The 20,906-nt window shown below is 40.0% G+C and overlaps 1 protein-coding gene across 2 annotated transcripts in view; it reads left to right on the forward strand.

The window, feature by feature from the left end:
- The window catches only part of LOC145819837 (protein FAR1-RELATED SEQUENCE 9-like), a 28,043-nt gene extending 8,029 nt beyond the window's left edge, over window positions 1–20,014 (forward strand). For both annotated transcript variants that reach the window (XM_082913717.1, XM_082913716.1), the window contains exon 3: window positions 18,631–20,014. In XM_082913717.1, the coding sequence (XP_082769843.1) occupies window positions 18,631–18,798 (168 nt within the window). In that variant the 3' untranslated portion in view covers window positions 18,799–20,014. The remainder of the gene's footprint in view (window positions 1–18,630) is intronic.
- The last annotated feature ends 892 nt before the right edge of the window (window positions 20,015–20,906 follow it).

The raw sequence follows: 20,906 nt of genomic DNA on the forward strand, positions 1-20,906 counted from the left end.
GATGAAATTAAAAAAGATGGCCTGGTTGGTGCCTCTGAGATAGTCTTTTCCTAATGCCCAGACTTCAATGAACTGAGGGAGAAACCATGGAAGTGAACAAATGATGCTAGATGGTTAAGAGACTCAACATCACCCATGATATACTAGTATAGGTCAATTCCTCTGAAAAAGTACAAGAAACACTGTTAGTGGTCCATAGGGAACTTTGATCACTTGTGTAGAAACCCCTGCACAGTTTATCTCAAGTATGTGTGCAGAATGAGATCATGAAGTAAATGAGTATAGGCATTCAGAAGGAGCTATGAACAAAGAAGAATGAGATCTTGAAAGCAGCATGAGCAATGTTCATATAAATTTTTGATGCAAAGATAACAGGAATCAATGACTATGGGATTATAACATCCAAGCGCACAAAAAACAATCAATCACTCCCCTTCAAGTAACAAGTAACACCCTAGTGACTGAGTACGACACCCAAGGTCTTTCTAAGGAACTCAAACCGAAGAAGATCAAGGGGTTTTGTAAAAATATCAGCTTTTTTATGCTCAGTGGGTACATGTTCAAGAATAACAAGGCCTTCTTCCACTAACTCTCGAATAAAATGAAGACGAATGTAGTCTGTTGTGTCCATAGTTCTAGGGTTCTAAGTTATTGTTCTAATGCCTTTCATTGTGTTCTCTCATCTCTCAATTATATGTTGATTTGGTGAGTTTGGTTCAGATTTGCTAGGTTTTGGATACAAATTAGTGCCTTATTTTCATTATACTATCATTCATATTATGTTCTGAGTCTGTCATTGTTATTATGTTAGGTTTTGATATCTTTCTAACATTGTTACTATTGTTTGCTGTGCTCTGTTGCTTTGGTTTTTGGGATTATTTTGTTTGGGCTTTAGTTGTGTTTGGTGTCACCATGTCTGCTCCCAAAAGACGCAAATCTACAGTGTCTCGTCCTTCGTTTAATCCTCATAGATTTCCCTCTGCCAAACAGGCCAAGTTATTCGGAAAGTTGTTTGCGTCTAGGACTTTTCATCTCGAACGTCATGTCCAGCCAAATACCTTCGAGTCTATTCCCATCCGTCCTTTGTTTGATCCATTAGGCGGAGACTTGGTTTTGTCCTTCTTCGGACGCCAAAATCTAGACTGGGTCCGTGAGTTTTTTTGCAATATTGAGAATATAGATGATGTTGGTCCTTCCTTCACCACGTGGGTTCGAACTAAGTCCATCTCTATCACTCCCGAGCTTATTAGAGGGCTTCTTAGTATTGATCGTGTGTTTCCAGAACATTATCCTTTTCCGGTTCGTCCTACTTGTGATTTTAATGTCGTGGCTGAAGTTTTGTGTGGTGCTCCTCGTAACTGGATCAAGGGCACTTTGATTAAACAGTTTGAACTCCTTCCCGAGTTTCGACTGCTTAATCTTATTATGTGTGCTAATATTATTGTCACCACTCACTCTTCTGAAATCAATCAAGAACAAGGGTTCGTTCTTTTCTGTATTGCTCGTCATATGTCAATCGATCTTGCCACCCTCATTCTTCGTAAGATGATTGTTGTCTTTGGTAACAAGCAATTAGGTCTCCCTTATGGTTGTTTAATCAACCGTCTCTTGTTCAGGCTTGAAGTTCCAGTTTTAGAGGATGATGAGTATACCTTTCCATCTAAGCCCTTCACTAAGAAGACTGTTTCCCAGAGTCGTGCACATGTCAAGGGGGAGTCTTCTAGGGTTGGTACTTCCGCAGGTACAGCAGCTGGACTTGCCGAGGAGGCAGAGATTGATGCTGCCACAGTTGGTGCTAAGGAGGATGATGTTCCACCCCGGACTTTTCATGACCAGCTTCGACATTTCGAGGAGGTTGTGACACATCGGTTGGATTTTCTAGATGCTCGGTTTGATGCCTTCGATGGCCGCCTTGGACAATTGGAGCAGTCCGCCGTCCAGACTACTACTCAGCTTGTTCATATTATCGCTTTGCTTCAGATCCAGCAGCCTCCTCTTCCCCCTGATGCTTGACACAGATCTCCGTTTGTTGGACTGTTTTACTCCTTGTCTCCAGGCCAAAAAGGGGGAGAATTTTTGAATGTTTGATGATACAGTATGGATATTTGGTAGATGATACAGTTTGGATATTTGGTGGTTTGGTTTGGATACTTTGATATACTTTGGCTATAGTTGTTTTTTTTTGTATATCTGTTGTTTTTGTGAACTTTAGTTATTTCATAGTCATTTGTTATATTCTTATGAAGTTCCACAATCGTTTTTTTTTTTGTGTTGCTCTTTGATTCACAGGTGGATGACTGATGTTAATTCAACCTTTTTGTAAGGCTTCAGTTTTGTTTTCTTAATGTTCAATAGGTTGTGTTGGGGTTGTCTAGTGCGTGTGTTTTAAGGAAAATTGTTTAGAAGAGTTTTGTCCGGGAATTGACAAAGGGGGAGATTGTTAAGTCCCTTTATTGTCAAATCCTCGTACAAACTCTGTTTTGAAAAGTTGTAATTTTTCCTTGTTTTTTGACTTTCCCGCTCGAGCGGGACCATTGGCGCTCAAGCGTAATATGTGCTATCTCAGTAGTTGGTTGTGTCTGTAAACATACTGAGAAGTGTGATTTCGCGCTCGAGCGTGTGTTCCAGCGCTCGAACAGAAACCTGTTTGGTCACACGCGTATTTTACTGAAGCCGCTTGAGCGGGCTGTCCTGCGCTCGAGCGGAGATCGCGACCTCTGTTTTCTATATATATCTGTTTTAGGCTGATTTTAGGGTTTATTTTTCCTAGATCTTCGTTAAGAGTTTTAGGGTTTCTTTTGAAGTTTTGCTCTGAAGTTTTTGTGAGTTTTCCTTGATATATTTAGAGGGTTTGAGACCTAAGATCTAAGATACATACATCAAGGAGTTTGTTTCTTAATATTCAAGAGTGTTCTTTTTCGGTGGAATCCGAAGATTCAAGCGGGGAGCATCAAAGGAGTTTGATATTGTACGTGGTCGTTGATTCGAGATTAGAAGTTGTGGATTCAACTTCATACTGATCAATTCCGAGACGAAGGCTGTGGTGAAAGATTTTTAGAAGGCTTGAAGACAAATTTGATGCGTTTGGTAATTTGTTGGTTGTCTTTGTAATCTTTCTTTCTTCAGTAGTGGATTGATTAGTGGCGTTTCGCTCGTGGTTTTTAATTACAATTGAAGGTGCTTCAATTGTGGTTTTTCCACATAAAAATTGTTTGTGTCGATTTATTCTTTATTTCGAAAACAATAATCTAAATCACTTTCGCAAGTGGTTGTTGATTTAGATTGTGTATTTTGATTGATTGGGAATTGGAATATTTTAATCTTGATCTAATCACGAATCACTTAGGATTTTCAAGATGTAACGTTACGGAAGAGTGATATGATCACCATAAATTAGAAAATTTTAAGGGGAGGGGAAGGCCTAAACTGACATGGATTGTAATAGTAAAGAAAAGTATATTAATTTATTTAATTTAACTGTATATAGGGTATGTTTGGTTTGGCTTTGTAGACTGATTTTGTAAATTTTCTAAAAAACTTGTTTGGTTTGAAATTTCTCCAAAACAATTTCTAAAATCACTCTCTCCTCTGTCCTTCTCAATCACTTTTTCTCTCACATACACCTACTCAATTACAACAAAATATCAAATATTCCAAACTTTCAAATTCCAAACTACTTTCAAAATACACAACCAAACAAACCAAAAAAATTTCTAAACTCTCTCCAAAACAATTTTTAAAAACTACTCTCTCAAAATCAAACCAAACATACCCATAGCGTTTGACAAAGCATAATAGTGAAAAATGATTCATGTAACTAATTCCATTTGAGTGGGACACATGAATTTTAGTTTGGTTTGGTTTGTTAGATTTTGCCATTGTTGATAGATGTGAAAGGGAAAAAAAAACATAAAACGTTAAAAATGCAAAATTGAAGATCTCTCTCTTGCTCTCTCTCTCTCTCTTGCTCTCTCTCTCTCTTTCTCTCTCTCTATATATATATAAATTATAACTACTCTCTTGCAATTGCCCAACCAACCAAAACCGACCATTTGAAAGAATTCCCGATGTTTGTTGGTTTCGAACAATATTCAATCGAAATTGTGTGGCCTTAGTTTGCCCTATCTTATTAATAATAATAATAATAAAAATAAAGGGTTGCAGGGCTTGTTTTTTATTTATCCGTGCAATAAGTTTCTCTTGATACGGCTCGAATGATTCTCAGAGGACCTAAGAGGCATCATTTCCTTGTTTGTTGGGTTGGTTCACGCGTGCGCAAATGAGGATTGGTGCAGGTAGACAGTTTTAAATCGGACTCCCCATTCATTAGATAGAGAAGATCATCAAAATTTGATCTGCTGCCGAACTTATTCCAATTTCAAGAGCTCGAATTGAATCGGTTTTGATATACCAATTTGATGATGGGCCTAAGAAACCTGATCTAACCCATGAACACCCTAACATGGATTTTCACATCAAAGCAAATGAAACAAAAAATTACGCCTTCTTCCTCTTTTACCTACTTTTGACCCTGTGGATGAATCCAACAACCTCCATGTATACCAAGGAACACCCACAACACAAAATATGCTTAGAATCAAAGAACATAACTCCCAAGCCATTACACAATGAATGAGGAGATGATTGATTAATTCCCCATCATAGAACACTAATTAACATGAATTTAATTCATTCTTATCAAATTGTCAATAATAAGAATCTTCTCATAGATAGTCGTCCAAATGAAACGACCTTTGGTGGAGCCTTCAACCCCCAAACCCTTTTCTATGGAAAAAGAAGAGAGTATGAAAAATGAGAGATTATTGGGAGTTATCCTCAGAATTGAGGATTAAACAGAAGGTAATCATTATCCAGGTTGACGAGAGATCTAGAGGGAGTCTAGTGGAGATTATAGAGAGGAATCGATTACAAAGCTTTTCTCTGAAGATAGATTTGGGAGGTGTAAGTTAGGCCGTGCAGGCTCTACAGCAGGTGGGGAATCTTTACAAAGGACGCACTTTCTTGAGCAAATATCATGGCAGCTCTGTTGTGTTTTGTTTACAGAAGTATACCAATGGCAAGGGTGCTTTTGTTGAGTTGTCGAAATGGGAAGGAGGCGTCAAGAAGAGCAATATTATCATTCTGGCAGGAATAATGGTAATGGGTGGATGGATACAGCTACCACGCTTCGTAAAATCATTTGCAATGAACCCAAGAGGAAAATTATAGGTATGGGTGACAGGGTTAGAGTTACAGAAGGAGTTCAGAACAAGGGGACAAAGGAGAAGACTTGGGAAAGGAATACAGGGGTGAACAGAGGGAGAAAGTTTGTTGATTTGTTCACTGAAAATCAAATGGGTAATTTAGGGGTTGATATGGAGCGGGAGGTAGTCTGTGTAAGATGTGATTTCTCAAGCAGCTGGGCGCAAATTGAAAAAGAGTTGTGCAAATACTTAAAGAAGTCTATTGCACTTTGGCTATTTCAAGTCAATAGAGCTTTGTTCTGGGTAAGTAATAGAGAGGAAGCAAATTTTATTGGAAACATGGGATTGAGGTTCTTCAACAGAGGTGTGGCGATCAGTTTGGAGAAGTGGTCAGAGGTGAGGCATGTTAAACCAGAGGTGATTGTCTCTTATGGAGGGTGGATAGCAGTGTGTGACTTGCCATTTACCCTTTGGAATGAAAAGGTATTTCAGTACATCGGTCAAAGGTGTGGTGGTTTGTTGGAAGTGGATAGAAGAACGGTCTCTTTGGAAAATCTATTTGAAGTAAGACTAAAAATTAAAGGTTTTGATTCTGGTTTTCTGCCAGCTTGTATGGAGATCAAGGAGGGAGATCGATCTTCTATGGTGCGTCTCAAGTCTCTGTCCAAGTCAGTGCGACGGAAGGGGGAAGTTTGGCCAACGATCTGGCATCAGTCTGCTGGTGCATCTTTCGCCGGCGACGAGGAAGACGAAGGGGAAGGACAGCTAGGGGGGACACGCGGAGGCTTCGTAGGGGAAAATCGAAGGGGTGCAAGAGTCGAAGGGGCTGGAGTTACTTCTCATGTGGTGGCTGAAATGGAGGGTAGATCAAGGGATAAGGGGCTTTGGGAGGCTTCAGCTGGGCCAGTGGGCCGTAGTGGGCCAACAGTTATTTTGGGCCCAAGTGATCTTTATGAGAAGGGCCAGAGTGTTATGAATCAACAGCCCAGGTTGGATTCTCCAAAAGTTGGGCTATTCTGTAAGAAGCAAGTGGGTTGTAATGTTGGGCCTCAAAGTGTGGATGCGGTCTATGCAACTGATTTGGGTCCAGTGGGTCAATTGAGAGGGGTTTATGGGTTGGAAAAGAGAAGAAACGATCAATGAGGAAGGAGGAGGCTCAGCATCAGGAGTCGTCTGGGGTGCGAGAGGTTAAGGATGTGGATCGTGAGATGAATTCTTCAAGGATTAATTAGTTTCAACTAACGAGGGACAAGATTCAGCTAGGATTAGCCGATGTTGTGAATGGATCTATCGAGGACCTATAGAAAACATAGAGGAATGTGGAGGAGTGGGTCGATGAGAAGATAGGAGGTGAACGATGCTGATTTGTTAAGTCACAAGGTTGATGATGGGTGTTTCGAGCCTAACGAAGTGTTGCAAGCTTTGGAAGTGTATGGGTCTGAGACGAGCTCAGAGTTTGTCTCTGATTTAGAAGGCGAGGGAGGTGATCAAGAAGAGGATGATTTTCAGTTGTGTAATCTCTTTAAAGAACAAGGCACTGTTGAGAATAGGGAGGCCCAGGTTGCCTCTGAAGCAGTGGATCATGTCAATGACACTATTACCCAAGATCTCATAGCTCCAGCATCTGAGAGGGGTAACATTGCTAGTCAAATTTTGTCTTCTCTTGGGAATGGGGTAGGAGGGTCTCTGAGTCTGGGTCTTGATGGTTCTGTTAGGGGAATGGATGACCAAGGAGTCTTGCCGGATATTTCCAAAGCCATGATGTATAGCTCTACTTTTAATCCTGTGTCCTATAATGCTAACATTCCTGTAGGCCAAGTAAATGATGCTCAAGTGGGAGATTTAGTTAATCATATGCCCAGGAGAAGCTGTGTTTTTAGTGGAGTAAGGGATAGTGAGGTTGAAACTAAGCATTGGTTGATGGAGTTAAGCAAGTATGCGTCGTGTCCTATTGAGGAAAATGAAGGACCTCTTTTTAGGCATTTCCTTCAAGTTATGGGGCTATCGTTAGTAAGGTTAAATGGGAGGGAGGGGGTTAGTGGAGAGGAGCTTAGTGTATCCAGGGGGTAACGTGTTAGAAGGGGAGGGGTTTCGGTTAGAAGGGGGGCTAGGGAGTTAAGGAACTTGGTGAGTACGATCAATTATAATAGGAGACATGAGGAGGTTAGGGGTGGCAATGTTTCTCAATGAAGATTGTTGGTTGGAATGCGAGGGGTTTGGGCTCCTGGAAGAAGAGGGGGGTCATTAGGGATTTTTTGAAGAAGCGTCAACCTGATATAGTCATTTTTCAGGAAACTAAAGTGGAAGCTGTGATAGGAATTTCATTAAAAGTGTTTGGAGAGTTAGGCATAAAAAGTGGGCTTTTGTACCATCAGTGGGAAGGTTTGGAGGTCTTTTATGTATTTGGGATGAGAGGGTGGTGTTTGAGTGTAACTCATTAGTTGGAGAGTTCTCATTATCTGTTAGGTTCAAGACTCTAGATAATAGTGAGTGGTGGTTGTCGGGTGTATATGGCCCAAATTGCCCCGCTAAGAGACAGGCTTTGTGGGAGGAGTTAGGTGGGTTAAATGGATTATGCTACCCCAATTGGTGTTAGGGGGGGGGGGGATTTCAACGTGGTTAGGAAGATTTCAGAGAAGCTTACTGGGGGTAGAATCAATAGGAGTATAAGAGATTTTGATGGGTTCATTAGAGGTTGTGAGTTGGTGGATCCTCCATTATTTAATGCAAGATTTACATGGTCTAATCTAAGGAAAAGCAGGGTATGTTCTAGATTGGATAGATTTTTATTTTCTTTGGGTTGGGAGGGGGTTTTCCCCAATGTGAGACAGGAGGCGTTTCCAAGATTGGTGTCCGATCATTGTCCCATTATGATCAAGAGTTGCCCTTTTAGGTGGGGTCCGGCCCCATTTAGGTTTGAGAATATGTGGCTGGATCATCATTTATTTAAGGAGAACTTTGCAGGGTGGTGGAATAATGCTAGATGTCATGGGTGGAAGGGTTTTAAATTCATGAGAAAGTTGAAGGTCATTAAAGAGCAAGTGAAGCTTTGGAATAGGGAGGTGTTTGGAAATTTGGAATCATCTAAACTTCAAGTTATGGGTAGGATGGAGGAGATAGATTCTTTGGAAACGCAGGGGAATGAGGTTGACGATTTGAGAAGACAAGAGAAAGGAGGGAGCTAGGCGTGAAGTTGGAAGAGTTGACTCTTAGAGAGCAGATTTTTTGGGCACAAAAAGCAAATGTGAGGTGGTTAAAGGAGGGGGATGTTAGTTCAAAATTCTTTCATAGGGTTGCTGACGGGAAAAGGAAGAAAAAGTTCATTGAGAGGCTGGAAGTAAGGCAAGGGGTAGTAGTAGATTCAGATGAGCAAATAGTCCAAGGGATTTTGGATTTTTACCCAAAATTGTTTTTGAAGGATGAGATAGTCAGGCCTGGTTTAGAAGGGATTGAGTGGAGGCCTATTGATTAGGAAAGTGCCATCTGGTTAGAGAGGCCTTTTGAGGAAATGGAGATTAAGGATGCAGTTTTTGAGTGTGAGAGGGACAAGGCTCCAGGTCCCGACGGGTTTTCATTAGTAGTTTTTCAAGATTATTGGGAGGTGGTAAAGGGGGATTTGGTGAAGGTTTTCATGGAATTTTATGAGTCAGGGGTGGTTAATTTATGTGCTAATGCCACATTTATTTGTTTGATTCCCAAGAGGGATGGAGCCATCCGAATTGGTGATTTTAGACCAATTAGTTTGGTAACATCACTCTAAAAAATTTTGGGAAAGGTTTTATCAAAAAGGTTGAGGGCTTCTTTTGGAGATACAATCTCTTCGACACAAGGGGTTTGCGTGCAAGGTAGACAGATTCTAGATGTGGTGCTGGTGGCGAATGAGGTGGTTGAGGAGTATAGAAAGTCTGGAAAGAGAGGCCTTGTATGTAAGGCAGATTTTGAGAAAGCATATGATCATGTAGATTGACAGTTTTTGAATTTTGTGATGGCTAGGAAAGGGTATGGTGAGAGATGGAGGTCCTGGATAAGGGGATGTTTAGCGTCTTGCAATATGTCGGTGATAGTCAATGGTAAACCGGGGCAGACTTTTAAGGCATCTCAAGGGTTGAGACATGGACATCCTTTATCTCCTTTTCTCTTCATCATGGTAGTGGACGTGTTAGGAAGGATGCTGGATAGGGCTAAAGAGGTTGGTCTGTTTGAAGGCTTACAGGTTGGTAGAGATAAAATTAGTGCGACACATTTGCAGTTTGCGGATGACACTATTTTCTTTTCTGAAGGGGATGAGAGCCAAATGGTGAATCTTTTTTCGGTGGTTAGGCTTTTTGGGGTGCTCTTTGGTCTCAGGGTAAATTTAGAGAAGAGTAGGGTTACGGGAATTAATATTGATTCAAGTTTGATTCAGAGAGTGGCTGAGTTACTTGGTTGTGGTATAGAGACATTTCCGATGATGTATTTAGGGCTTCCACTAGGAGGTAACCTAAGGGGTGAAGTGTTTTGGAATCCGGTTGTGGAAAAGATAGGCAAAAGGTTAGAAGGATGGAGTAGGGCTTTACTATCTCGTGGGAGTAGGTACACTCTGGTTAAGACAGTGCTAAGTGGAATTCCAATTTATTTCATGTCTGTGTTTAAGGTTCTTGTCAAGGTAGCAAAATCTATTGAGAAATTAATGAGGGATTTCCTATGGGAAGGGAAAGATGAGGGTAGGAGGGATCATTTGGTTAATTGGGAAACGATGTCCTTATCTAAGGAGAAAAAGGGTTTGGCCATTGGTAATATAGTGGCTAAAAACATGGCTCTGCTGGGCAAGTAGTTATGGCGATTTCCCAATGAGCGTGGTTCATTATGGCATGCAGTTATTAAAAATAAATATGGGATTCAGGTTAATGGTAGGGACTCTCAGGTGGTCTCGAGGGGCAGATTTATCCAGTTTGGTCCCGATTCATTTCTATGAGGGTGGGTAATGGGGAAATGGTCAAATTTTGGGAGGATGTTTGGGTGGGTTCGATGTCCTTGGCGGAGTCATATCCACTTGTGTATGGTGTTTCTCAATCTCATAATTGTTCTGTTGTGTCTGTGGCAGGTTCTTTGGTGGTTCCTTTATCTTGGAATTTTAATTTCTGTCGGAATCTTCATGACAGGGAAGTTCCGGAATTGATTTCTCTTTTGTTAAGGCTTGAAAATGTTTCTTTGTCTCCAATGTTAAAGGATAGGTTGGTTCGGAATATTCATTTGTGGGAGTCTTTCACTTGTAAGTCCTTTCTTGATAAAATCATTGATAATTCTCATGTCCCTCAGTTTCCATTTCATAACAAGATTTGGAAGGCGTGTGCTCCTCTCAATGTGAAATTGTTCATGTGGATTTTGGTTAATGGGGGCACTCTGACCAATGATTCATTGCAAAAGAGGAGACCTTCGCGGTATCTTAATCCTCAATGGTGCATCATGTATTGTAGAAGTGGAGAATCTTTGGATCATCTCTTTTTACATTGCTTGGTGTCTAGGTGTTTATGGCTTAGGGTGTTTAGTTTGGGTAGTGTGATGTGGGTGGCCCCAAAAGGATGTGCTCAAATGTTATTATTTGATTTTCAAGTTTTCAGAAGATCAAAGAGAGCTAAAGTACTGTGGAGTGGTATAGTCTTTGCAATTTTTTGGGTTGTTTGGTTGGAAAGAAATGCTCGGATTTTCGAAGGAGAGACCCGGGATATAGATTACTTATGGGATAGGGTGAGATACTTAGCGTCTTTTTGGGCCTCGGCGAGCTCAGTATTCCGGGGGATTCCGCTTTTTTTGCTTGCTTCGGATTGGGTGTCAGTTTGTTCTATGTAGAAGTTTTTGAGTTTGGTATTTTTTTTTTCCTATTTTTGGTTTTTCCATTTCTGCTGTAAGAGGATATCTTATCCTTTTTTTTTTTCTTTTTTTTCTTGGCCTTGAGCCTTAATAAATCTTTGTTTGTTGCCGATCAAACAAAAAAAAAAAAAAAAGAAGAAGAAACCCTATGTCCTGCCAAAGCTTCATAAAATGAATTCACCACAAAGCTACTATATTATGCTTTCAACCAATGCAATTCATTCTCTTCTTCTCCAGAAATAGAAATAGTATAAAGAAGGTCCAAAAATCTTAGAAGTTCTTCTATCTCCCAGTTGTCAGATCTATATGAAAAGCCAGAGTCCAAAATACTGGGTTGCCCTCCTTTTAAAGTACTCACTACTGGTAACACCTTTATAAACCACAATACAAGCAACAATGGAAAAAGAAAACTCCTACTTCTTTTTCTTGTACCATAAATCGACTCCGAAAGTGAATCCTATCTCCATCTAGACAACAAACCGTGTGCCTTAAAAAAAATAGTCTGCCCAATTTGGATGCCTATATTACAAGCCGCTAATGCTTCCACCGAAGACCAATCTCCCCACATGGCTTCATGCTTAGATTTCACCACCCTCCTCCAATACCCATCTCTCTGACAAGCATATCTCCATGTTTGATCACCACTAGTCCTAAAAAGCTTGAGTTATTAGGAAATGCTCCACCAATATATATTAAGTTATCTAACACTCCTTCACGTGTAACCCCGTATTGCACGTGGTGATACAAACATCCATACATAAAGAGAAGTATAATGTAAACAGAGAAAACAAATGTAAACGAAGAGACTTGAATACCATGTTAGGTCACTACTAGTTCCAAAAGCTTAAGTTGATATGAAATGAGCCCATAAATGTATATTAAGCTATTCAACACTCCACAAAGTCATTTCCATCATAGAGCTTGGTTAATGATTGTGAGTTGCCAAATCCCTAAACCACCCGCTCTAAAAGAGGAGCAAACCGTGTCCCAATCAACCAAAATGGTACTTGAACTCTTTACAAAACCTTGCATTGCCTTGTCAAGCATTCCACTCAAGACCTCCAATGCCCAAATTAGAGAGCAGAGGAGACAAAGGATCACCTTGTTGCAAGCCCTTCAAAGTCCTCAAAAAAAAAAAAAAAATAGTTGGCAATTTGTTGACCAAAATTGAGTCTAATAGTGGGAATGCAAATTTTATTTGTTTCCTCCATTTTAGTCAGAATCCCATCCTCTCCAAACAATCTAGGAGGAATCTAACCTAAGCTCCCGCTCCTCAATCTAGAATCCAAGTCTCATTAGCAATCAATTTTGCATCCAAAATTTGCCCTCAAACGCATTATGGGGATCGAACACCACCTTAGACAACACTTCCTTCAATCACAAAGCAAGAACATTTGCTGTACACCCCGCCCAGAAAACTAATAGGCTTACAATCTCTTTTATCCTCCGCGCCTCTTTCTTAGGAATTATGGTCACAAATGAAACATTCAAACTTTTCTCAAAACAGCTTGAACTCAAAAAATGAACGAAACAAACCTACAACTCACTTCCCAACTCTGTTGGAAGAAAGCTAAAGTGAAATCTTGACCTGGAACTTTTTCCCCATGAAGGGACATAAGGGCCACAGGCACCTCCTTCTCTGAGAAATGACGCTCAGGCTGAAATATTACTGAAATTCATGACATCCAATTTAGGCCGCCAATCTCTGGAATTGATATGCAACTCCTCGCAGAAGCCATCAATATTGCTTCTAATCTCCTCTTTTGAAATCAAAAGCCACCCACTTGAATCTTCCCAATAAAGTTACATCTTTTATGCGCATTAGCCATCTTATGAAAGAAACGGATAATGTTGTCCCCATATCTGAGCCATAATTTTCTGGATTTCTGTCTTCAGTTAATTTCTCCATCTTTGCAATTATCTCAAATTTCTCAAACAAATGAGCTATCCATTATCTCTCCTCCTCCATCAAACCCCTATTCCTTTCTAACTTGTTCAAAGCATGGATGCTCGCTAGGATCCTCACCTTCTGAACCCCCAAGTTCTTGAATTCTTCGGTACTCCATCTCTTAATGTCCTCCTTAAGCATCTCCAACTTCTTAGCTAGCACCATACACGACCTTGTTTCAATTATATAACCCCTACACAGCTCTACCAATCCCCAACTTTCTCATGAAAGGCCTCTATGTGAAGCCACATATTCTCATGTATGAAAGGAGTCCTCCCCACTCCTAATACAGCTGCTCCATCATAATAGGAGAATGATGTGAAACAGGCCATGCTAACAAACTCTGAACCATATTGGGAAAATGCTTCTTCTAATCCGGAGATACCAAGAACCAATATCAATCCAAGACATAGCTGGATTCTCTAGACTACTAGAATTTAGACCAGAAAGAGGAAAATCCGTCAGGCCCAACTCATCAACGAAGTTAGGGAACTCCTGCAAAGGTCTAGAATTTTGGACTCCCCCAACCTCCCCGAAGAAAAGCAAGCAATATTAAAATGACCCCCATGCACCATAGAGCATCCCATCTAAAAGCAACAACTAGGTCATCCGACATGTCTCTCTTTTCTGCATTCTCCACTGGGCCATCTACGACCCCATCTCACACTCCACCACCCTCCTTTCCCACATAATCAATACACCATCTATGTTTCCCGAGGCCCCCAAATGTGTCTGCTCCACAAACCTGGCCCCAAATGCTATGAACCACCCTCAACACTTGAATCTTCCATCTTTGTCTCTTGATTACACACCTGCGCTCCATTATTTAAGGAAGGCCTTCGCTGGCACTCGTTTGTTAAGGGCATTCAAGCCCTCACATTGCAACAAATCAATTTTAACTTTATGATGTAATACATAGAAGTCCCCTTTCCCTCCGTCCCCTTGCTCCCATTCACACCCTTGCTTCTACCTTCATAATTGGCATAATTTTTTGACTTTTTAACTACTTACCCAATCAACAATTCTGTGCCCCATGTCTGCTGGTACCCATTCTTGGGGTGCTACTCCTCTACCTGGCTTCAATAGCTACAAACAGCTGCATGGCCTCCTTTTCAAACCCTTCAAATGACAACTCCTGAAATTTACTGTAGCCCCTCATCCTCTTCAAACAAAACCCATTTGGGAAGAGTCATGCCTAATCCCTTCCAGCCTTCACTTATCCATAGAAATCTCATCCACAACAACCATAGCCACCAAAGAGCAAACTAGATGCTCCACAACTTTTGTATCCTCTCCCCAACCCATAGTAACCAAGTCACCTGCCTCATGCCCAAAGGAACCCGAGTCTACAATCAGAGAAGAACTGTGTGGCCAGACCTTCCCCAACATCCCCCATTTCTAGTAATTGAGCTTGCATCCATCCCTACATCTTCTAAGGCCTCCCATTGATTTGACAAAAGCTAGCCTCCACTGCCTTCCGCCTCTTATCTGAGCAGTAATGCCAAAGGATTCTTCTCCCCATCACAGAAATGTGAAGTCCAACCTGAACTGCCTTTAGAAAATGAAACAATGTTATTTTTTTCTTTCTATAATTTGAAAATAATGGATATAGTTTGTTAATATTATTATTGTAGAAATTTAATGTATAAAGAGAAATAGAGAATTGTATTATTGATTGATTGTGATGATTCTGTATTACAAGATTGATTAATTACAATTCCTATACAATCTATATATAGAAGAAAATGTGGTAGTAGGTGTAGTGGAGGTGATAGTGGGTTAGGTGAAGTGGAGTGTGTGGTGAAGTGGAGGTAGGTGAAGTGGAGTGTGTAGTGGAGTAGGTGAAGGTAAAGATGGGAAATTCTAACAGCCCCCCGCAAACTCAAGGAGGAGAGAAACTAACCAACTTGAGTTTGGAGAGAGTAACAAAACAAGAAAATACATAAAAATAAAAAAGGATAGGAGACACTGTATGGTCGTGTCAGACCGTTGGTGAAGACACTGTATGGGGTGTCATAACGTTGTAGAGGACACTGTATGGTGGTGTCAGACCGATGTAGAAGACAGTTTATGGGGTCATGTCGGACCGTTGTAGAAGACAGTTTATGGGGTCATGTCGGACCGTTGTAGAAGACAGTTTATGGGGTCATGTCGGACCGTTTGTAGAAGACAGTTTATGGGGTCATGTCGGACCGTTGTAGAAGACAGTTTATGGGGTCATGTCGGACCGTTGTAGAAGACAATGTTGTGACAGTTTACGGAGTCTTGCTGGACCCTTGTAGAAACTAACCGGAATCAATGTCGGGACAGTTTACAGAGTCTTGTCGGACCCTTGTAGAAACTAACCGGAATCTATGTCGGGACAGTTTACAGAGTCTTGTCGGACTCATAAAGGAGCTAACCGGAATCAATGTCGGGACAGTTTACAGAGTCTTGTCGGACCCTTGAAAAAGCTAACCGGTATCAAATGTCGGGACAGTTTATAGAGTCTTGTCGGACCCTTGTAAAAGTGGCACCCTCAAAAGGTGTGCCCAATTTTGTCAAAAGACGTGCCATCAAAAGGCGTGCCCAATTCATCAAAAGGTGTGCCGGACATGATGGCGAGGCACGTGGGCGCCTTGGCTTGCGTGCCCGTTTGTCGGTTGGTGGTAAGAGGCGCGCGATGCGCGTGGCTGCCTCGACTATTTAACCAAGGTTGAGGCGGAGGCTGTGCAAACCAGTCTGAAACCGCCGAAAATCCTTTGAAAAAACTCTTCCGTTTCTGAGAAAGAGATTCTGGAACACTCTGTTGCCATTCTGTCACCAACCCTTCCGAACATTACCAGTCTGAAATTGCTATTTCGCTGAAACACTTAGCAACCCAAAAACATGGCCTCTTCTTCCCGTCCAGCTACCCAGAACCTGCTCACGCTCTTTCCAGAACTGAACGAGCCCACAAGAGAAATAACTGGTGCGGTGGCCAGTGAACCTCAACCAAACACCCCGGAGTTTGCTCCGTTGAACTTTCCGATGCGGTCGGTGGAGCAAAGAATGGCAGTGCAATCGGATGTGGAGGCCAATCAGTATACTCTGAAGGCATGTGTGGAAAGCATGACGGCGGTCACAAACTTGTCGAACCGGCTGCAGAGTAGAACAAATGAGGTGCAGCATTTAAACTCCCAGCTGGCTCTGCTCCAACGCATGTATAAGGATGCGCGAGCAGAGATAAGTGTGCTAAAGACAGAAAACAAGGAGCTGAAGCGGAAGGCCACCGTGATGTTCCGATTTGGAGGGCCTCCATATGCTGCAGTGGAGGAGCAGGGAGTGAACGTGCTCAGTGGAGTGGGAAACACGGAGGCAATACCGTCAAGGACCGCCCAAGACGGAGGCAAAAAGAAGAGACCTGCAGCAGAGTAGAGAAGAAAAAATTCTGCCTATGGATGTGGTTTTTGTTTTTGTTTTTTTTTTTTTTTTTTTTTGATGTAAAATAGTGAACGGGGTTGATCCCTGAGATGAATAAAATATGGTGTGTTGTGCAAATTTGTAAATGATTTTGGGTTTTGTTTTTTTTTTTTTTTTTTTTTTTTTTTTTTTTTTTTTTTGTGTGTGTGTTGGAAATGAAAAAGAAAAGATAAAAAAATAAAGAAATTGGAGTGGAGTGCAAAAGGGAAAGAGTGACGCAGCTGTGTCAGGAGAAAAAGAAAAAATGATATGAGGTTGTGCAAAAGTAATATATGATAATAAATATATACATATATATATATTATATATATAGTAAAAGAAAAGAAAGTGGAGTGGTCTTGGTGGATCACGTGAGTAATCTTTTTTTATTTTTTTATTTATTTATTTATTTTTTTTTATTTTATAATTGGTTTCGCAAAAAAACAGAAAGAGTGGCTGGTATATATATTATATATCTAATATATTGGAGAGTTGGGTATCAGGCTCTGGCAAGGATTCTTTCAGCTTTTCATCAAGAACCACAACCGTAATATGTAAGATATATAATATATATACATATATCCCATGCGCTGGAGAGTTGGGTGTAAAGTTGTGTGGGTGGAGAATAAAGAAAAGAAAAGAAAGGGAATCATGTGGTTGTATTCTGAATTGTTGCCTGGGTGGAGAATAAAGAAAAGAAAGGGAATCATGTGTATAATTAAAGTGGGTCTAGGGAGAGAAAGGGACCAGAGAGAGAGAGAAATCGGTCAAGTGAGATTTGAGATTCACCAACTTGATCAAAGAATGTGAAGAGCGCATTACAGAGGAAAAATGGTGAGGTACCCAGTCAATCGCTGGATCAAACTTCAACTAGTGTTGCAGGCAAGTGTCGAGCTGAACATCATTACGTATACAGCTTTACTTGATGGTCTATGTGAAGAAGGGAGGATGAAGGAAGCTGGAGAAGTTTTTACAGCAATGCTGAAAGCCAAGGTAGCTCCAAACCAGCAACTCTATACTGTCCTTGTTCATGGGTATATTAAGGCAAAACAGATGGAGAATGCCACTGTTATCTTGAAAGAAATGAAAGGAAAGAGCATCGAACCAGATTTGTTGATGTATGGAACTATCATCTGGGGTCTCTGCAAACAAGACGCTTGTTGATGAGGCTGAGAACTGGTCCTTCGGTCACGTCCGAAGAAGCCCCTCCCGCCGCAGCCATTGGAAGGAGATGAGTGCTTGTTGGAGGTTTTGCTTTGGCGAGGTATGTGTAAAAAAATCTTAGCGGACTAGGTTGAGGTCCGGCGGGCGGCTAAGGTGAGGTTGCCGCCCGCCGGGGAAGCGAAAATAGTAGGTTCTAAACCTGCTCTGATACCATGTAGAAATTTAATGTATAAAGAGAAATAGAGAATTGTATTATTGATTGATTGTGATGATTCTGTATTACAAGATTGATTAATTACAATTCCTATACAATCTATATATAGAAGAAAATGTGGTAGTAGGTGTAGTGGAGGTGATAGTGGGTTAGGTGAAGTGGAGTGTGTGGTGAAGTGGAGGTAGGTGAAGTGGAGTGTGTAGTGGAGTAGGTGAAGGTAAAGATGGGAAATTCTAACAATTATATAGACTGTATTACCTTGGCTGATTGAGTAATTTTATTTGCTAACTAATCAGTGAAAAATATCTGTATCTCAATTCATGATCTCTTATTACTGATTTCATTATGATCCCAATGTCAATTGTCATCCATATGGTATTTATTGTTTTCTTAAATTTCCCTTGCTTGTGCATCCCCAGCCTCATGCTTGTGTAGTTCTCTGTGTACCTGGAAACTGATTCTATTTTACTGTCTACAAACAAGATTTTTTGGCCTTCCAAAATTTTCAAATTAACTTGGGGGACTGTGATGAGCTTCCAAATTCGTAGATCTTTTTCCTTGTTGAAGCTTTATTGTAGCTATGGCTGTTTGCTATTCAGTGACCATTCAGGCAATATTTCTGTCTTCTATAGTTGACATGTTGATTGTATAATTTCATTACATCAAGTTGATTAAACCCCTTTGAGAGGAACCCCGTTTCTTTGAAAATGAAAAGACAATAGAGTGATGTACTAAAAAAAAGTGATGTGCTGTATTTACTGCATGGTTCCAGTAGTTTATGTGATTTCATCATGATCATGATTTGATCCTCTTTATTGCCTCTTTTGCAGGATGAGAAGGAAAAGAAAATCCGTGAATTGACTGCTGAGTTGGAAAGCACAAATCAACGATGTGAAGTGTATCGTGCAAATCTGCTTGCAGTTTTGAGAGATATGGAGGACCAGAAGTTAAAGCTATCAGTTAAAGTTCAGAATGCAAGGCTTAGCTTGAAAGAATGAATGTGAATTGCAGCAAAAAAACATCATTGTTATTATTATTATTATTATTATTTTGAATTTCTTAGGGGGTGGAGTGGTGGTGGGTAGAGTTCATGAATCTTTTTCTTTCCTTAATCTTTTCTGGGAAAAGAATTCTTGATCAGTTTAGAATGTATGAAGAAGACGTTTGCTGCTGAAGTACACTGCTGGATGGGCTGTAGAATAGATGGCAAGCTGAGGGGAATTGATTTCTTAAAAACTAGAAGGTTGAGCGGTTAGATTTAGTGAAGTTGCTGGCTCCTAACTCAAAGGTGTTTGATGATCCACTTTTGGGTTTGGATTATGCCAGTGTGTGGCCATCGTGTAAAGCATTGTCTGGTAACCAAGAACTTGATGCATGTCGCCAGGTAAGCAGAGCTCTTAGCATGCATCTGCATGGTTTAGGAGAAATTTGTGGAATTAATGATGTGTTTGCATGATAGTCCAAATTTTATTTGATGCTGCAACATGGACATGGACATGGTTGAAGATACTAGCTGGACTTCAGTTACTCCTGGTCCCTCCCAGCTCAGCACTGCATGCATCATTTTGGGTTTGATATGCGCCTTTAGTGTAGGTAGAGGCAGTTTGAGTTGCAAGTGCAGTATACACACTGTACACAGGCTCCATCAAGCTTAGAGCTGCTTGACATACAGATTTGGCTTTTGCATTCATTCTTCAGTCCTCATTCATCTCTCAACCCATCATTCCCATGGCAATTCTAGAGTTCCCAACCAATGCATGTAAATAGCCACACTGTCTGTGCTTCCACAGCAATTCAGTGCCAAGTTGAAAATGTATGATAGAAGGGAGTAATTCATGTCATCACTCAAAATTCTCTCTCTTACTGAGTTCATCTATCTTGCTTCAGGTTTTACCACATCTGTTTTTACTTTGCATATACATTCATAGCTTGACAAGTTGGCATTGATAAAGAGGCATTTGCAGTCGCACAAGTAGAATGCAACCAAATTTGCTAAGAATGAGGTTAGAAGGCCATTAATGGCAATGCCAAAAAGTCAAATCTATTGGGTTTGTAGTTGATAAATTGTAATCAAAATTTTAAGGATGTGTTTGTTGGACGGACTGGATAAAAGGGATTGTAATTTATTGGATTATTAGTCTTGGAATATATTGTTCCCGGACTAATTGGTTAGATTAGATTTGTATTCTATGTTTGTTTATGTTTGTTTAGTTATTTTATTAAATCTTATGTTTGTTTCGGATGTTATGGAGAAGGATAAATGTTCAAAAGATTATTTTACCCTTTGAATTATTTATTAAATAATGGGAATATTAAATCTGAATTATAAATTTTATTTTATTTTTTTACTAGAACTTTTAAAAATTAAATAAATAGAATATTGCTCCATCTATCTCGAAATATTTAATCTCTTATTTTATTTTTCATTGTCTCAAGAAATAAAATAATATGAATTTACTATTTTACTTTTCTTTTAAATTCATTGATAATTTTGTAAAAGTAATATTTTTTTAATATAATAATTGTACTATTAAAAAAAGTTACATTTCTTAAAAAAGACCATTATTTTGAGACCAATGGAGTAATAAAAATTGCGTTTTTAATTTGATAAATCTCATTTAAAGATATTCTAACCCAATAAGTCTACCAAAAAAATTATAACTTAGTCTCATGTATTTATACTTTATTCGATAAGATCTTTTTTTCTTGATTTATATTGTTTGTTAGACTATTATACCCTTATGTCTATTGTTGATATGTATTACATAAAAAAAGGATACGCACATTTCTTTTCTGTTGTTACCTCTATTTTGGTAGTTACCATTATTCATGTTTTTCTTTTTAATCAATTTCATTCACATTTGTGGTATTGTTTCAAAGTGTTGGGGTTTCAAAACTCTCTATTTGGTAGGGTTAGAAACTCTAATTTATACATGGTGGTGGAATAATATTATGTTCCTCCATTGTTGCGATGAAGTTTTGTGTTCCTCTATTGTCACTTTGTATTCGAAATTCTGTGTTCATCCATTGTTACTCTGTGTTCGAAACTCTATGTTTTTTTCATTGTTGTAAGTCGAAACTCTGTTTATGTCTACTCAATTTTATT

The sequence above is a fragment of the Camellia sinensis genome, chromosome 2 (genome assembly GCF_055761805.1).
Source record: "Camellia sinensis isolate YWXY chromosome 2, ASM5576180v1, whole genome shotgun sequence".
NCBI classification, from domain to species: domain Eukaryota; kingdom Viridiplantae; phylum Streptophyta; class Magnoliopsida; order Ericales; family Theaceae; genus Camellia; species Camellia sinensis.